Source organism: Coregonus clupeaformis, chromosome 20 (assembly GCF_020615455.1).
Source record: "Coregonus clupeaformis isolate EN_2021a chromosome 20, ASM2061545v1, whole genome shotgun sequence".
NCBI lineage: Eukaryota > Metazoa > Chordata > Actinopteri > Salmoniformes > Salmonidae > Coregonus > Coregonus clupeaformis.
The window spans coordinates 56,173,029-56,191,320 of NC_059211.1; the positions used below are offsets into that span (position 1 = coordinate 56,173,029).

At 48.7% G+C, this 18,292-nt stretch overlaps 1 protein-coding gene across 1 annotated transcript in view; it reads left to right on the plus strand.

Moving 5' to 3' along the window:
* Positions 1–356: 356 nt before the first annotated feature.
* Positions 357–18,292, plus strand: part of LOC121534170 (unconventional myosin-VIIa-like) — a 78,485-nt gene continuing 60,549 nt past the window's right edge. The window contains exons 1-9 of the mRNA XM_041840698.2: positions 357–412; positions 975–1,016; positions 1,276–1,377; positions 1,719–1,871; positions 3,340–3,524; positions 4,903–5,024; positions 6,115–6,257; positions 13,144–13,257; positions 17,208–17,361. Of these exons, the coding sequence (XP_041696632.1) occupies positions 999–1,016; positions 1,276–1,377; positions 1,719–1,871; positions 3,340–3,524; positions 4,903–5,024; positions 6,115–6,257; positions 13,144–13,257; positions 17,208–17,361 (991 nt within the window). The 5' untranslated portion in view covers positions 357–412; positions 975–998. The remainder of the gene's footprint in view (positions 413–974; positions 1,017–1,275; positions 1,378–1,718; positions 1,872–3,339; positions 3,525–4,902; positions 5,025–6,114; positions 6,258–13,143; positions 13,258–17,207; positions 17,362–18,292) is intronic.

Here is an 18,292-nt window from a genome sequence, read left to right on the forward strand (position 1 = left end):
TAAAATGCAAATCAATTTATAACATTTTTGACATGCATTTTTCTGGATTTTGTTGTTGTTATTCTGTCTCTCACTGTTCAAATAAACCTACCATTAAAATTATAGACTGATCATTTCTTTGTCAGTGGGCAAACGTACAAAATCAGCAGGGGATCAAATACTTTTTTTCCTCACTGTACCTGTGCTGGCTGTACCTGCTCTGAGTATTATCCGTGCTGGGTGTCTGGGATCAAAGTCTTCAGGCCATAAAGGGGTGCTGGCTGTGCTGGGTTGGCGTAGCTCACTGTCCTCCTGTTTCCTGGTTCACAGTTTCTTTCTTTCTCTTGGTGGACTGGACAGGACAGACAATTGAACGGTGGCTGATTACTGAACTGGCTATAGGACCAGGGAGGGCTTCTACAGACCTCTACAGGTAACACATGGTCTTGGTCAACTTCTGCTGTAGGGGTTTGACCCACAGTTGTCAAAGTTATTTTGATTAATCTAATGGTGGTGTGATGACAGCCATAGTATAGCCAGTGATAAGATATGCCATGTCATATGATACATTTTCAATCTGTCCACATGCATTGTTGTGGGGTTTGATTCTTAATGGGATTTAAATGGGATTCAGATTCCATTGAATAATTTGATTTAATATGAGATGGTAAAACCTCATCTTTAATTAAACTTATTGGAGCAGAAATCCCAAGGTCTTGACCATCAGGTGTCATAATGTGTCAATGTTGTTTTGCTGTAAAGGGAGTGGTCCTGGCCGAAATGGCAGCCATTTTTATAGGACCGATTATATTGCCTGTATCCCAAATGGCACCCTATTCCCAGTATAGTGCACTACTTTTGACCTGGGCTCATAGGCCTCTGGTCAAAAGTAGTGCACTTTGTAGGGAATAGGGTGCCATTTGGAACGGAGACCAGTCACCGTCATCATACAGTATGGACTCTTACACAGCTGTGTTTTTTCTCTAAATCCACAGACTGGAGACAAGACGTTTTTAATCATGGTGGTTTTGAGGAAGGTAAGATACATATTACTGTACTCTTCTCATACTAAATGTTGAAGATCTGCTTGCATGATTTATAACAGGTCCTATCTTCGACATTGTCTTTGACAGAAAATATGTCACAGACTGAATATAACATCAGATATTATTGGGGGGAATAGTTTAAAGATTTGAATCATTGTGTTTCATAGTATGTCTGTAGGTGAATTCCCATAGTTTTATCTCAGTATTTACTCCAGTATTCTCAGTATTGACAATGTCCATTGCCCCCCAGGGTGATTGGGTGTGGGTGGACTCTGGTCTGGGGGTGCCCATCGGAGCTGAGGTCAAGCTGACCGACACTGGACAGCTGCAGCTCTTCGATGATGAAGGAAAGGTATGGTACCTGTCCAATACCTGTCCAATACCTGTCCAATACCTGTCCAATACCTACCTGTACCTCCTAACTGTCCACTGGAGGGTATTGTACCTGTCCTGTATACCTGAATGTTTTTTTGATATATTGTTAAGTGTCCTGTCCTCTTAGCTGTTTTTAAAAAATGTATATTTACAGTTTTTTCTTGAACCGCTCCACAAAATAAATTCTCATGAGAAAATAATGTAGTTATTTGAATTGAAAGAAAGTTTTTTTTTTTTGTGTGAAATCTTTGGCCTCTGGAAGAAATATTTGATCCTGATATTGTGATAAAGTTGTGATAGTGTTATTGATCATTGCAGGAGCATGAGATCAACCAGAAGGAAGAGGATGGGATCCGGCCCATGCATCCTACGTCCGTTAACGGAGTGGATGACATGATCAGACTGGGGGACCTCAACGAGGCCGGGCTCCTCAGGAACCTCCTGGTCCGACACAAGGAGGGCATTATCTATGTTAGTATACTAGATACATATATTATAGTATACTATATAAACGATTTAGTCCCTGTTCATATGATTGTATCTATAATCCACCTTACTAAGTTCTTAACAGTCATTGCCCCCCCGAGCTGGAAATGGGATGTGCAAAATTAAACAAATTATGCCTTTGTTGATAACAACCTATAAGGAAGTTGCAGAGATTAATGGTGTGTGAAAGGTAGGACCGGCTAGAACCACATATATTTTTATTGACATACCACTGATCATATGTGATCAAACATTATGCAAAGATTCAACTGTCATCTTCCTGGTTGAATAGAACCCCATTCACGATAAATGATCTATAACTAGCTTGTTCATGATGATTGGTGGTTTAGGCTCATTGGAGATGCTGTATTCCTCTCTGACTGTGAAGTGAATGCTCTGTCAGTGACAGATAGATAGACTTTGCTCTGTAGTAAGGTTATCACACTGGTGTTAGTCTCCATAGAGACCAATGAGGCTCTATGTGTTTAATGAGAACGTCCCAGTGTTGCCCTGCCAAGCTGCCAACGCCGCTGTCTTGCCTTCATGAATCAGAACTAGATAGAAACATAGAAAGCAGAGGGACGATTGTTTGGTTTTATTTATGACGTTTACGAACATGAAATGCGATGCGGCTTCTGAACACCAAGCCCGTTGCAATGACTTTATAACCTTACGGCTGCTAGGTTTTGGTATGACTGGGTAATAGGCCCAATGCAGATGTTTTTATTTCAATATCAAATCATTTCTTGCATAACAATGAAGTACCATACTGTAATAGATTTCTATTCAAATGGGCAAAAATAGTTTTTTTTAGCAACAAAAAAAACTATTTCTCAAGCAAGACTTTTGCTAGGACTATCTTGGAGTGGTCTGAGTGGGAAGGGTAAAACTGAAAACTAGCTGTTATTGGCAGAGAGGTTTGGAACTCTCTTTGTTATTGGTCTATTAAATCAATTTACCGCCTGGTGATGTCACCATGGAATGCCGAAACTCCCGCCCCCATGCAAACCTGCTGATTAGAAGGTCCAGTGTAGATTGTATTTTCATCCAGCAACTATCAGGAAATAACAATGATTTTTTTTATTTTATTTTTTTTTATCACATTTTTTCAGAGTTAGTTTCATCAGCTGCTGTATCTGGAAAGTAAATCAGAAACACTTCCTTGACTGAGCAGCCAATCCCCTCTCTGTGTTGTGTCCTGGCTGGAGGTTAAATAGCCTCTGTCTCAGGCAAGCGAGACTAAAGGTTATAGTGTAGTGTTGATGAATGTGCTACTACTGTTAACCGACTGGTGTTGCCGGACACCCACGCTTCTCATCAGTGGTACCACAGTCTGACAGATAACGTCTCTCTCTTGTGCCCACATCACCCATCTCACTACCACGTGTGTGTGTGTGTGTGTGTGTGTGTGACAGCCAGATAACGTCCCTCTCTCTCTCTGTCCTGTGTCCAGACCTACACAGGCTCCATTCTGGTGGCAGTGAACCCGTACCAGCTGCTGCCCCTCTACACTACAGAGCAGGTGCATCTGTACACGGACCGCCGGCTGGGCGAGCTGCCTCCACACGTGTTCGCCATCGCAGACAGCTGCTTCTTCAACATGAGACGCAACAAGAAGGACCAGTGCTGTGTCATCAGGTTGGGGGGGTTCTCCATAGACGTACTAGTCCCAACCCACAATTCAACGTCTAGTTTTGATTTACATTTGGTTGAGTTGTCAACTAACATGAATTCAACGTGAAATCAATAACAAAAAATGTACCATGTCATTGGATTTAGGTCAACAACAACAACAAAAAAGAGGACGTGCCCTGACTTAAAACAACTTTGAGGACTTTTTGCAAATGCAATCAGTTTTCAACATTGATTCAACGTCATCACATTGATTTTCTTTGGTGGAAATGACGTGGAAACAACTTTGATTCAGCAAGTTTTTGCCCAGTGGGCAGTAACTAGGGTTGAAAAACAGGACCATGCACCATAATAAAAATCAACTAGAAGAGTACATTAGATTGTATAGCCTTAAAACTATGTTCCCTGTGTGTTTAAGTGGTGGCGAACAGTACATTAGGTTAAACTATGTTCCCTGTGTGTTTCAGTGGTGGCGAACAGTACATTAGATTAAACTATGTTCCCTGTGTGTTTCAGTGGTGAGAACAGTACATTAGATTAAACTATGTTCCCTGTGTGTTTCAGTGGTGGCGAACAGTACATTAGATTAAACTATGTTCCCTGTGTGTTTCAGTGGTGGCGAACAGTACATTAGATTAAACTATGTTCCCTGTGTGTTTCAGTGGTGAGAACAGTACATTAGATTAAACTATGTTCCCTGTGTGTTTCAGTGGTGAGAACAGTACATTAGATTAAACTATGTTCCCTGTGTGTTTCAGTGGTGAGAACAGTACATTAGATTAAACTATGTTCCCTGTGTGTTTCAGTGGTGACGAACAGTACATTAGATTAAACTATGTTCCCTGTGTGTTTCAGTGGTGAGAACAGTACATTAGATTAAACTATGTTCCCTGTGTGTTTCAGTGGTGAGAACAGTACATTAGATTAAACTATGTTCCCTGTGTGTTTCAGTGGTGAGAACAGTACATTAGATTAAACTATGTTCCCTGTGTGTTTCAGTGGTGAGAACAGTACATTAGATTAAACTATGTTCCCTGTGTGTTTCAGTGGTGAGAACAGTACATTAGATTAAACTATGTTCCCTGTGTGTTTCAGTGGTGAGAACAGTACATTAGATTAAACTATGTTCCCTGTGTGTTTCAGTGGTGAGAACAGTACATTAGATTAAACTATGTTCCCTGTGTGTTTCAGTGGTGGCGAACAGTACATTAGATTAAACTATGTTCCCTGTGTGTTTCAGTGGTGAGAACAGTACATTAGATTAAACTATGTTCCCTGTGTGTTTCAGTGGTGAGAACAGTACATTAGATTAAACTATGTTCCCTGTGTGTTTCAGTGGTGAGAACAGTACATTAGATTAAACTATGTTCCCTGTGTGTTTCAGTGGTGAGTCTGGGGCAGGAAAGACAGAGAGCACCAAGTTGATGCTGCAGTTTCTAGCTGCTGTGAGCGGGCAACACTCCTGGATAGAACAACAGATACTGGAGGCCAACCCTATACTGGAGGGTAATGCTTTGGGGTTGTCCTAAAGACCATTGATTGGTTGATAGATTGGTTGATTGATGGGGTGAATGAATGAATGCGTTAATTAATTAATGCATTCGTTCATTCATTCATGCATTCATCAGGCTGGGATCTTGTTGCACCAGAAGAATTCATGAATGTGATTTCAATCTGCTCTCCCTGGACCTGTGGTCCCTTCCTAATGAAAGGCTGTTTTCCTCCTTTTCACTAACTTATAAACACACTGCAACTTCTGCTATTCTGCCTTATAAACACACTGCAACTTCTGCTATTCTGCCTTATAAACACACTGCAACTTCTACTATTCTGCCTTATAAACACACTGCAACTTCTACTATTCTGCCTTATAAACACACTGCAACTTCTACTATTCTGCCTTATAAACACACTGCAACTTCTGCTATTCTGCCTTATAAACATACTGCAACTTCTACTATTCTGCCTTATAAACATACTGCAACTTCTACTATTCTGCCTTATAAACATACTGCAACTTCTACTATTCTGCCTTATAAACATACTGCAACTTCTACTATTCTGCCTTATAAACATACTGCAACTTCTACTATTCTGCCTTATAAACATACTGCAACTTCTACTATTCTGCCTTATAAACATACTGCAACTTCTACTATTCTGCCTTATAAACATACTGCAACTTCTACTATTCTGCCTTATAAACATACTGCAACTTCTACTATTCTGCCTTATAAACATACTGCAACTTCTACTATTCTGCCTTATAAACATACTGCAACTTCTACTATTCTGCCTTATAAACACACTGCAACTTCTACTATTCTGCCTTATAAACACACTGCAACTTCTGCTATTCTGCCTTATAAACATACTGCAACTTCTACTATTCTGCCTTATAAACACACTGCAACTTCTACTATTCTGCCTTATAAACATACTGCAACTTCTGCTATTCTGCCTTATAAACACACTGCAACTTCTGCTATTCTGCCTTATAAACACACTGCAACTTCTGCTATTCTGCCTTATAAACACACTGCAACTTCTGCTATTCTGCCTTATAAACACACTGCAACTTCTACTCTTCTTTCAGCCTTTGGTAATGCCAAAACCGTCCGCAACGACAACTCCAGTCGCTTCGGGAAGTACATGGACGTTAACTTCACTAAGGGCGGGGCCATCGAAGGGGCTAAGATAGAGCAGTACCTACTGGAGAAGTCCCGCGTCTGCAGACAGGTAGGAGACGTGGACAATAAATAACATCCCATTTAGCAGACAGGTAGGAGTCGTGGACAATAAAGAACATCCCATTTAGCAGACAGGTAGGAGACGTGGACAATAAAGAACATCCCATTTAGCAGACAGGTAGGAGTCGTGGATAATAAATAATATCCCATTTAGCAGACAGGTAGGAGACGTGGATAATAAATAACATGCCATTTAGCAGACAGGTAGGAGACGTGGATAATAAATAACATGCCATTTAGCAGACAGGTAGGAGACGTGGACAATAAATAACATCCCATTTAGCAGACAGGTAGGAGTTGTGGACAATAAAGAACATGCCATTTAGCAGACAGGTAGGAGTTGTGGACAATAAAGAACATGCCATTTAGCAGACAGGTAGGAGACGTGGACAATAAATAACATCCCATTTAGCAGACGCTTTTATCCAAAGCGACTTACAGTCAATGCGTGCATACATTTTTACGTATGGTGGTCCCGGGGTTCGAACCCACTACCCTGGTGTTACAAGCGCCATGCTCTACCAATTGAGCTACAGAGGACCACCCATAAACATCCATACGTTTCTGTGGGAATGTGAATAAATATGTGTTACAACTAAAGGGGTGAATTTGAACTTCCGCATACCGGTTTTTCTCAATGGCGTACAAGCGATGGATCTGTGTTGAAACGTATCTATAGCAGAACAGCAATGATCAAATGCTCAAATACGTTTACAGAACTACTGATAATTTTCTTGCCCTAGTGCCTGACTTGCATATCTTAGGTGGTCTATTGCAAAACTTTAAATAAAAAATGTCATCAGTGAATACACAATTACAAAAGATAAATGTGTACAATTGTGTTCACTGTTTATGGCAATCGTTGAATACCACTGCACAAAATTCTAAATCACCCCATCAGTGTCATACCATGTAAAATATTTGGAAATATCCAGGCAGTGGGGACTGTAATAATGTTTTACAATATTGCGGACATGCAGAAACCTAGAGCATGAAGTTGGGTTACTTGTAAGTAACTTTGTGTTACTCCTTAAAGTCATCATGACCGTTCATTATAGAGCTTTGCTTTGGTGTGGGTTGAGGCCTATACATTCATATCAGTTGTGTTTCTCCATTGTGTATTCACTGTAACGATCCCGGCTGTCTGAGTCGGGTCCTGGTCGTAATCTCCAGTTTCCCGAGGGTTCGGGAACGCTCCGGGGAGCGCTCTGGTTTCCGCACCTGCTTCCCATTAGCAATCTGCACACCTGGGCCTAATCAGCACCTTTCTTAGGCTCTGGCCCAACATCCAGTTCCTGCCGGATCGTTAGCCATGAACATCACACGTCCGGAACCTTCACCCCACCTCTGCCTGATGGTCGGCGGCTGCCGAGCCATCACTGGACCCTGCACTGCACCCCCAACTACTCATCCACGCCGCCCGCTCTGTCCCTGGAATATTCTGCACCTTTTGTTTGTATCCGAATAAACCCTCACTTTCGTTCAACTCTCCTTGTCCTGGTCTGCTTTTGGGTTCTGGCTGAGGGAACTGTGACAGAACGATCCGGCCAATTATGAACCCAGCGGACCTGGACTCCGTTCGCCATGCCATTACCCAGCAGGAGAAGATGTTGGGCCATCATAGCACGGTACTACAGGAGATCGCGTTGTCAGTTCGGAACCTTTCTACCGGCCTGATGGAGGTCCAGAACCAACGCCAGTGTCCGGTGGAGGACCCACTCGGTTTCACCCATCTCGCCTGCCGCTTCTGAAGTTGTGTCCCTCCGTGAGCCCAAGGTTCCGACGCCGGAGAAATATGAGGGGGAGCTGGGAAGATGCCGTTCCTTCCTTATGCAGTGTGGATTAGTGTTCGATCTACAGCCCTACTCTTATGCCACTGACAAGGCTAGGATAGCCTTTTTGATTGAGTTGCTGCGTGGTCGAGCGCTGGAGTGGGCTTCAGCCGTTTGGGAACGACAGGATCCCTGCATGGCTTCATACCAGGGGTTCACGGCCGAGATGAGGAAGCTCTTCGACCATTCCGTCCGAGGGAGGGACGCAGCTAGGCGTCTGTTTTCTCTTCACCAAGGAACTGCCAGCGTGGCGACTTCGTGATCGAGTTCAAGACGTTGGCTGTGGAGAGTGGGTGGAACGAGAGTCTTTGCAAGCGGCCTTTTACCAGGGCCTGTCGGAGCAGCTCAAGGATGAGTTGATCTCCTATCCGGAGCCTAGTGACCTGGACAGCTTGGTAGCCTTGTCTATTCGGGTGGATAATCGAGTCCGAGAGCGAAGGAGGGAGAAGCAATGGGGGTCCGTCCAATCGATCAGCTTCTCAGTTCCCAGTCGGGTCGGGTGGTGGACCAGAACACGTCGATCATTCTCCACCACTAAGGATTAGTGGAGAGGACCTCTCTCCCGATTCTGAACCCATGCAAGTGGGGCGGCACGGGTTAACCAAGGAGGAGCGTCAACATAGACGTAAGACCAACTGCTGCCTCTACTGTGGTCGCTCGGGACATTACATCTCCACTTGTTCCCGCGGTCGTCAAACTGCCCGGCTCGCTAAAGTTGGGAGGACTTTTAGCGAGCCAGTTTCAACCTCTCAGTACCTCTGTCAGACCCCGCTTCCCGGCTACCCTTGTGAACAGGAATCAGAGCTTAGCGCTTAACGCTTTTATCGATTCAGGTGCCGGCGGAAGCTTTCTTGATGCCGAGTTGGTGGAACAGCTGGGGCTTTCCAAGGAGCAATTGCCGGAAGCCATTAAGCGACCACTCTGAACGGCAGTAGTCTGGCACGTATCACGATGAGGACTGAACCGGTTAAGATGCGGTTGTCGGGAATCATTCTGAGATGATTTCATTTTTTCATTCTGCCGTCTTCCCATGTTCCTCTGGTCCTTGGATACCCCTGGCTGAAGGAACACAATCCCACGTTCGATTGGGTGACGGGCAAGGTAACGAGTTGGAGCCTTGATTGTCATGCTAACTGTCTCAAGACTGCCTGCCCCCATTCGGTTCCCAGTCAGGTGATTGAGGCTAAACCCCCAGATTTGTCCCTGGTTCCCGAGACATATCACGATTTGGGGGAAGTTTTCAGTAAGCAGAAGGCTCTGTCACTTCCTCCCCACCGACCATATGATTGTGCCATCAACCTGGTTCCTGGAGCTGTCTACCCCAAGGGAAGGTTATACAGTATCTCCCGACCTGAACGTGAGGCGTTGGAGACCTACATCAAGGAGTCCCTAGCTGCTGGTCTCGTTCGTCCCTCGTCATCACCCCTGGGGCAGGATTCTTCTTTGTGGGAAAGAAGGATGGCTCTCTTGACCGTGTATTGATTATCGGGGGTTGAATGACATCACGGTCAAGAACAAGTATCCCCTGCCCTTGATGAGTTCTGCCTTCGACTCCTTACAGGGTGCTACGGTGTTCACCAAGCTAGACCTACGCAATGCGTATCACCTGGTCCGGATCAGAGAGGGGGACGAGTGGTTGACGGGTTTCAATACACCGATGGGTCACTTCGAGTATCAGGTGATGCCGTTTGGACTGACCAATGCTCCAGCGGTATTCCAGAGTATGGTGAACGATGTCCTGAGAGATATGATCGGTCTCTTCGTGTTTGTTTACCTGGATGACATTCTGATCTTCTCGAAGGAACCTTCCGACCACGTCCAGCATGTCCGGCAGGTTCTGCAGCGATTGTTGGAGAATCGCCTGTTCGTGAAGGCCGAGAAGTGCGAGTTTCACGCCCACACTACATCCTTTCTCGGGTACATCATCTCCAGGGGTGAGATTAGGATGGATCAGGAGAAGGTTAGAGCGGTTCTGGAATGGGTCCAGCCCGGTGCGAGATTGCAACTCCAGAGATTTTTGGGGTTTGCGAATTTCTACCGCAGATTCATCCGGGATTACAGCCGTGTGGCCGCTCCATTAACTGCCTTGACTTCCAGCATCAGGACCTTCAAGTGGAATCCGGAGGCGGATCGAGCGTTTCTGGATTTGAAGAGGCGATTCACCAACGCACCGATTCTCTCTCAACCGGACCACGGCCCGTCAGTTCGTCGTTGAAGTGGGCCAGCGTCTGATGTGGGAGTTGGCGCCATCCTGTCGCAGCGATGCTCCACGGACAGTAAACTCCATCCCTGCGCCTACTACTCTCGTCGCCTTTCGCCTGCGGAGAGAATTACGATGTGGGTAACCGGGAGCTTCTCGCGGTGAAACTTGCCTTGGAGGAGTGGCGCCACTGGTTGGAGGCGGAGCAACCGTTTATTGTCTGGACTGACCACAAGAATCTTGCTTACGTGCAATCGGCTAAACGTCTCAACTCCCCGTCAGGCCAGGTGGGCGTTGTTTTCGGGACGATTCAAGTTTGTCCTGACGTTCCGACCTGGATCTAAGAACGGCAAGGCGGGACGCCTTGTCCCGGATGTTCTCCAAGACGGAGGAGAGTGGGTCCAAGACCGAGACAATTCTCCCCCGGAACTGCGTCGTGGGAGCAGTTATGTGGAGGATTGAGGAGGGAGGTGCTGGCGGCCCTTCGGACTCAGCCCGGTCCCGGTAACGGTCCACCCGGTCGGTTGTTTGTGCCTGAGTCGGTTCGTCCTGCTGTTCTCAAATGGTCCCACGCCAGTAAGATGGCTTGTCACCCTGGCGTGGCTCGGACAATGGCGTTTCTTCGCAGACGTTTTTGGTGGCCTGCCATGGCCGAGGATACTCGGGGGTTTTGTGGCTGCCTGTCCAGTGTGTGCGCAGAATAAGAGTACCAATCGGCCCAGCTCTGGACTACTTCACCCCCTTCCTATTCCCCCCGCGTCCATGGTCGCATCTGGCCCTGGACTTCGTCACGGGGTTGCCCGCTTCTGAGGGGAACACGGTCGTTCTGACTATCGTGGACAGGTTCAGCAAGTTCGCCCACTTTGTGCCTATTGCCAAGCTTCCCTCTGCCTCGGAGACGTCCGAGATCCTGGTCAGGGAGGTGTTCAGGGTCCACGGTTTGCCCAGTGATATCGTTTCCGACCGTGGCCCTCAGTTTACCTCTGCTGTCTGGAAGTCCTTCTGTTTGGCCATTGGAGCTACAGTCAGTCTCACATCTGGTTTTCACCCCCAATCCAATGGTCAGGCGGAGAGAGAGCCAACCAGAAGATGGAATCCACGCTACGCTGTCTGGTCTCTTCCAACCCCACCTCCTGGGCCTCTCAGTTGCCTTGGGTTGAGTATGCCCACAATACTCTCCCTACATCTGCCACTGGGATGTCTCCCTTCCAGTGCCTGTATGGCTACCAACCTCCCCTGTTCCCTTCTCAGGAGAAGGAGCTCTCTGTGCCTTCTGTTCAGGCCCATATTTCGTTGCCACCGGACCTGGCATCGGGCCAGAAAGGCACTCCTTAGAGGTTCGGACCGGTATCAGCTCCAGGCGAATCGTCGCCGGACCCCGCTCCCACCTATACCATCGGAGATAGGGTTTGGTTGGCCACACGGGATCTTCCGTTACGGACTGAGTCTAGGAAGTTGTTACCGAAGTTTATTGGTCCGTTTGTGGTGGAGAAGGTGATCAATCCAGTGGCAGTGCGACTCAAACTACCGAGGACGCTCAGAGTCCATCCCACCTTTCATGTCTCCTGCCTCAAGCCTGTCTTCCTCAGTCCTCTGTTGCCTCCTCCGCCCCCTCCTCCTCCTCCTCGGATGATCGGAGGTGGTCCTGCCTACACGGTGCGTCGCATTATGGATTCCAGACGGCGGGGTCGGGGTTTCCAGTATCTCGTGGACTGGGAGGGGTATGGTCCTGAAGAGAGGAGTTGGATTCCGCGGCGACAGGTCCTAGATGCGGATCTCATCAGGGACTTTTACCGCCTCCATCCTGGCGCTCGGGAGTCCGCCCGGTGGCGTTCGTCGGGAGGGGTACTGTACCGATCCCGGCTGTCTGAGTCGGGTCCTGGTCGTAATCTCCAGTTTCCCGAGGTTCGGGAACGCTCGGGAGCGCTCTGGTTTCCGCACCTGCTTCCCATTAGCAATCTGCACACCTGGGCCTAATCAGCACCTTTCTTAGGCTCTGGCCCAACATCCAGTTCCTGCCGGATCGTTAGCCATGAACATCACACGTCCGGAACCTTCACCCCACCTCTGCCTGATGGTCGGCGGCTGCCGAGCCATCACTGGACCTTGCACTGCACCCCCAACTACTCATCCACGCCGCCCGCTCTGTCCCTGGAATATTCTGCACCTTTTGTTTGTATCCGAATAAACCCTCACTTTCGTTCAACTCTCCTTGTCCTGGTCTGCTTTTGGGTTCTGGCTGAGGGAACTGTGACATTCACCTTTCCTTATTTCTGTTGTGGATAGCGTTTCTGTGCACCAATGGAAAGTCTTCAAAACAATGAGCTAACCAGCCTTTGTATTGAATACATGGAATTGGAATTTGACGATACCGATGGTATAATGTAGTTTATAAAATAGTTTATAATACGGTTTAGATTAATGTATTTATGTTTTGAGAAAGCAAATACATTTTAAAAACCCATTTACAGTTTTGCAAAAGGCCACAGAGCTCTGTGTCTTGTGGACTCTGTTTCGAAAATTGACAACATCGTTCGCTTGTATGCGATTGAGAAAAACCATAAGTAGAATTTTCACTCTCCCATTGACATCAATGCACGACTAAGTGAAAATTCCACTCAAGTGGAAGTTCACTCCCATGTTTTACAGATCGTTATGGGTGGTTAGGAAGTACTGTTTGTTGTGCAGGCCCGTAGAGGTAAAATGTGTTCTGTGTGTTGTGATTGTGTTTGTATGTGCAGGCCCATAGAGGAAGTGTGTTCTGTGTGTTGTGATTGTGTTTGTATGTGCAGGCCCATAGAGGAAGTGTGTTCTATATGTTGTGATTGTGTTTGTATGTGCAGGCCCCTGAGGAAAGGAACTACCACATATTCTACTGTATGTTGATGGGGATGCCTGCTGAACAGAAGAAGATCCTGTCTCTAGGCAACGCCTCAGAGTACAACTACCTCACCATGGTAACAACCACACACATATCTATATAGTACAACTACATCACCATGGTAACAACACATAGACATATACACAAAACATTAAAACATGTGTACAAAACATTAAAAACACCTGCATTTTCCATGACAGACTGACCAGGTGAATCCAGGTGAAAGCTATGATCCCTTATTGATGTCACCTGTTAAATCCACTTCAATCAGTGTAGATGAAGGGGAGGAGACAGGTTAAAGAAGGATTTGTAAGCCTTGAGACAATTGAGACATGGATTGTGTATGTGTGGCATTCAGAGGGTGAATGGGCAAGACAAAAGATTGAAGTGCCTTTGAACGGGGTATGGTAGTAGGTGCCAGGCGCACCGGTTGGTGTCAAGAACTGCTTGGTTTTTCACGCACAACTGTTTCCCGTGTGTATCAAGAATGGTCCACCAACCGAAGGACATCCAGCCAACTTGACACAACTGTGGGAAGCATTAGAGTCAACATGGGCCAGCACAATATTAGGAAAGAGTTCTTAATGTTTGGTATACTCAGTGTATATTCTAATAGTTTATATTTACATGTATGTGTATTGTGTTTATGGACATCATTGGTACTACTACCAACACATGGGATGGAATACATGGAATGGAATAAACTTCAATCCATAATTGTCAAGGTCGAGGTAAGGAGTAGACCAAGGCGCAGCGTGATGAACAAACATACTTTAATTAGTTAAAGCATCAAAATACAAAACAAAACACGACTCGTGACGTCCACGGTATCAATGACCGAACACGGAACAAGAAACCACAAACACAAAGTGAAAAGACAGACAGTTAAATATGGCTCCCAATCAGAGACAACCAGCTGACACTCGTTGCCTCTGATTGGGAGTCACTCAGGCCAACATAGATATACAAACATAGACTTACACACCCTGGCTCAACATAACATAGTCCCCAGAGCCAGGGCGTGACAGTACCCCCCCCCAAAGGCGCGGACTCCGACCGCGCCAAACAACCACAACAGGGGAGGGACCGGGTGGGCACTCCGCCTCGGCGGCGGATCCGGCTCGGACATGACCCAGGCACGGGTTGTGCTGGACTGACGACAGCGCACCCCTGGCTTGGGTGCGTGGAGGAGGAACGGGCCTTACCAGGCTGACGACGCACACCGTAGGCTTGGTGCGTGGAGCAGGGACAGGCCGGACTGGGCTGACGAAGCACACCACTGACTTGGTGCGGGGAGCAGGAACGGGCCGGACCGGGCTGACGAAGCGCACCCCTGACTTGGTGCGGGGAGCAGGAATGAGCCGGACCGGGCTGACGGCGCGCACCACCGACTTGGTGCGGGGAGCTTGGATGGGCCGGACTGGGCTGGCGATGCGCAACACCGACTTGGTGCGGAGAGCAGGAACGGGCCGGACAGGGCTGGCGAAAACGCACCACAGACTTGGTGCGGGGAGCAGGAATGGGCCGGACTGGGCTGGCGACGCGCACCACAGACTTGGTGCGGAGAGCAGGAACGGGCCGGACAGGGCTGGTGACGCGCACCACAGACTTGGTGCGGGGAGCAGGAATGAGCCGGACCGGGCTGACGACGCGCACCACTGACTTGGTGCGGGGAGCTTGGATGGGCCGGACTGGGCTGGCGACGCGCACCACAGACTTGGTGGGAGTGGCAGGAACAGGCCGGCCCGTACTGGGAACACACACCACTGGCCCCTACGTGGGGATCAGGAACAGGCCGGACCGGACTGGCAACACACGCCAGTACCTCTCGCCGTGCCTCTACAACCTCCTTCCCCCTGGTGACCAGTGACTCCCGTAACCTGGCGGCCTCCTCTGCCAACCCGCTGGACCGCTCTATCGCGGCCTCCTGCTGCCCCGACGTCGTGAGCCCCCCTAAAAAATTTTCTGGGGGTCTCTCCTCCCCGTGGGCCAGGCCTCCATCATTCTCGCCAGACTCTCACCCCACTGCTCCAAAGTCCAACCTCTCTCCTCTTCTCTTGGCTTGGCCCAGTCGAGACTCCTACTCCACTGCTCCCAAGTCCATCCTCTCTCTTCTTCACGCTGCTTGGTCCTGTTATGGTGGTTTCTTCTGTCACGATCGTCTACCAATGAGGAGGACCAAGGCGCAGCGTGATGAACAAACATACTTTAATTAGTTAAAGCATCAAAATACAAAACAAAACACGACTCGTGACGTCCACGGTATCAATGACCGAACACGGAACAAGAAACCACAAACACAAAGTGAAAAGACAGACAGTTAAATATGGCTCCCAATCAGAGACAACCAGCTGACACTCGTTGCCCCTGATTGGGAGTCACTCAGGCCAACATAGATATACAAACATAGACTTACACACCCTGGCTCAACATAACATAGTCCCCAGAGCCAGGGCGTGACAGTACCCCCCCCCAAAGGCGCGGACTCCGACCGCGCCAAACAACCACAACAGGGGAGGGACCGGGTGGGCACTCCGCCTCGGCGGCGGATCCGGCTCCGGACATGACCCAGGCACGGGTTGTGCTGGACTGACGACGCGCACCCCTGGCTTGGTGCATGGAGGAGGAACGGGCCTTACCAGGCTGACGACGCACACCGTAGGCTTGGTGCGTGGAGCAGGGACAGGCCGGACTGGGCTGACGAAGCACACCACTGACTTGGTGCGGGGAGCAGGAACGGGCCGGACCGGGCTGACGGGCGCACCCCTGACTTGGTGCGGGGAGCAGGAATGAGCCGGACCGGGCTGACGACGCGCACCACTGACTTGGTGCGGGGAGCTTGGATGGGCCGGACTGGGCTGGCGACGCGCAACACCGACTTGGTGCGGAGAGCAGGAACGGGCCGGACAGGGCTGGCAAACGCACCACAGACTTGGTGCGGGGAGCAGGAATGGGCCGGACTGGGCTGGCGACGCGCACCACAGACTTGGTGCGGAGAGCAGGAACGGGCCGGACAGGGCTGGTGACGCGCACCACAGACTTGGTGCGGGGAGCAGGAATGAGCCGGACCGGGCTGACGACGCGCACCACTGACTTGGTGCGGGGAGCTTGGATGGGCCGGACTGGGCTGGTGACGCGCACCACAGACTTGGTGGGAGTGGCAGGAACAGGCCGGCCCGTACTGGGAAACACACCACTGGCCCTACGTGGGGATCAGGAACAGGCCGGACCGGACTGGCAACACACGCCAGTACCTCTCGCCGTGCCTCTACAACCTCCTTCCCCCTGGTGACCAGTGACTCCCGTAACCTGGCGGCCTCCTCTGCCAACCCGCTGGACCGCTCTATCGCGGCCTCCTGCTGCCCCGACGTCGTGAGCCCCCCCCCTAAACATTTTCTGGGGGTCTCTCCTCCCCGTGGGCCAGGCCTCCATCATTCTCGCCAGACTCTCACCCCACTGCTCCAAAGTCCAACCTCTCTCCTCTTCTCTTGGCTTGGCCCAGTCGAGACTCCTACTCCACTGCTCCCAAGTCCATCCTCTCTCTTCTTCACGCTGCTTGGTCCTGTTATGGTGGTTTCTTCTGTCACGATCGTCTACCAATGAGGAGGACCAAGGCGCAGCGTGATGAACAAACATACTTTAATTAGTTAAAGCATCAAAATACAAAACAAAACACGACTCGTGACGTCCACGGTATCAATGACCGAACACGGAACAAGAAACCACAAACACAAAGTGAAAAGACAGACAGTTAAATATGGCTCCCAATCAGAGACAACCAGCTGACACTCGTTGCCTCTGATTGGGAGTCACTCAGGCCAACATAGATATACAAACATAGACTTACACACCCTGGCTCAACATAACATAGTCCCCAGAGCCAGGGCGTGACAATAATGCATACCAGTGTTGCACATGTATGAGTTATGAGTGGATAATTGCTCATTGATATAAATGGGGACCAGGTCCGAGATGCATCAATATCATGTTGTTCTGAGCCTGGTTGTTGTTGTTCTGCGTTGCCAGGGTAACTGCACCAGTTGCGATGGGCGTGATGACATTAAGGAGTACGCCCACTTCCGCTCGGCCATGAAGATCCTGATGTTCTCTGAGAATGACTCCTGGGAGATCAACAAGTTACTGGCTGCTTTACTCCACCTGGGAAACGTTGACTTTGAAGGTCAGGATCAGGGAGGAGGAGGGGTTTATATCTTTGAAGATCAGGGAGGAGGAGGAGGGGTTTATATCTTTGAAGGTCAGGATCAGGGAGGAGGAGGAGGGGTTTATATCTTTGATGGTCAGGATCAGGGAGGAGGAGGAGGGGTTTATATCTTTGAAGGTCAGGATCAGGGAGGAGAGGAGGGGTTTATATCTTTGAAGGTCAGGATCAGGGAGGAGGAGGAGGTGTTTATATCTTTGAAGGTCAGGATCAGGGAGGAGGAGGGGTTTATATCTTTGAAGGTCAGGATCAGGGAGGAGGAGGAGGGGTTTATATCTTTGAAGGTCAGGATCAGGGAGGAGGAGGAGGGGTTTATATCTTTGAAGGTCAGGATCAGGGAGGAGGAGGGGTTTATATATTTGAAGGTCATGATCAGGGAGGAGGAGGAGGGGTTTATATCTTTGAAGGTCAGGATCAGGGAGGAGGAGGAGGGGTTTATATCTTTGAAGGTCAGGATCAGGGAGGAGGAGGAGGGGTTTATATCTTTGAAGGTCAGGATCAGGGAGGAGGAGGGGTTTATATATTTGAAGGTCATGATCAGGGAGGGTTTTATGACTTTTCTCTATTCACCCTTCCTGGATTCCTCTCATGGTCTCTTATAGCCTAGGATTGGGACTTTACCCTGACCCACATCTCCTGCCCTAGGATTGGGACTTCCCCTAACCCTAACTCCCATCCTTTCTCCTGGTCTAGGATTGGGACATTCTCTAACCCTAACCCATCCTCTCTCCTGGTCTCCGATTGGGACTTTACCCTAACCATCTCTCCTGGTCTAGGATTGGGACTTTACCCTAACCCATAATCTCTCCTGGTCTAGGATTGGGACTTTACCCTAACCCATAATCTCTCCTGGTCTAGGATTGGGACTTTACCCTAACCCATCATCTCTCCT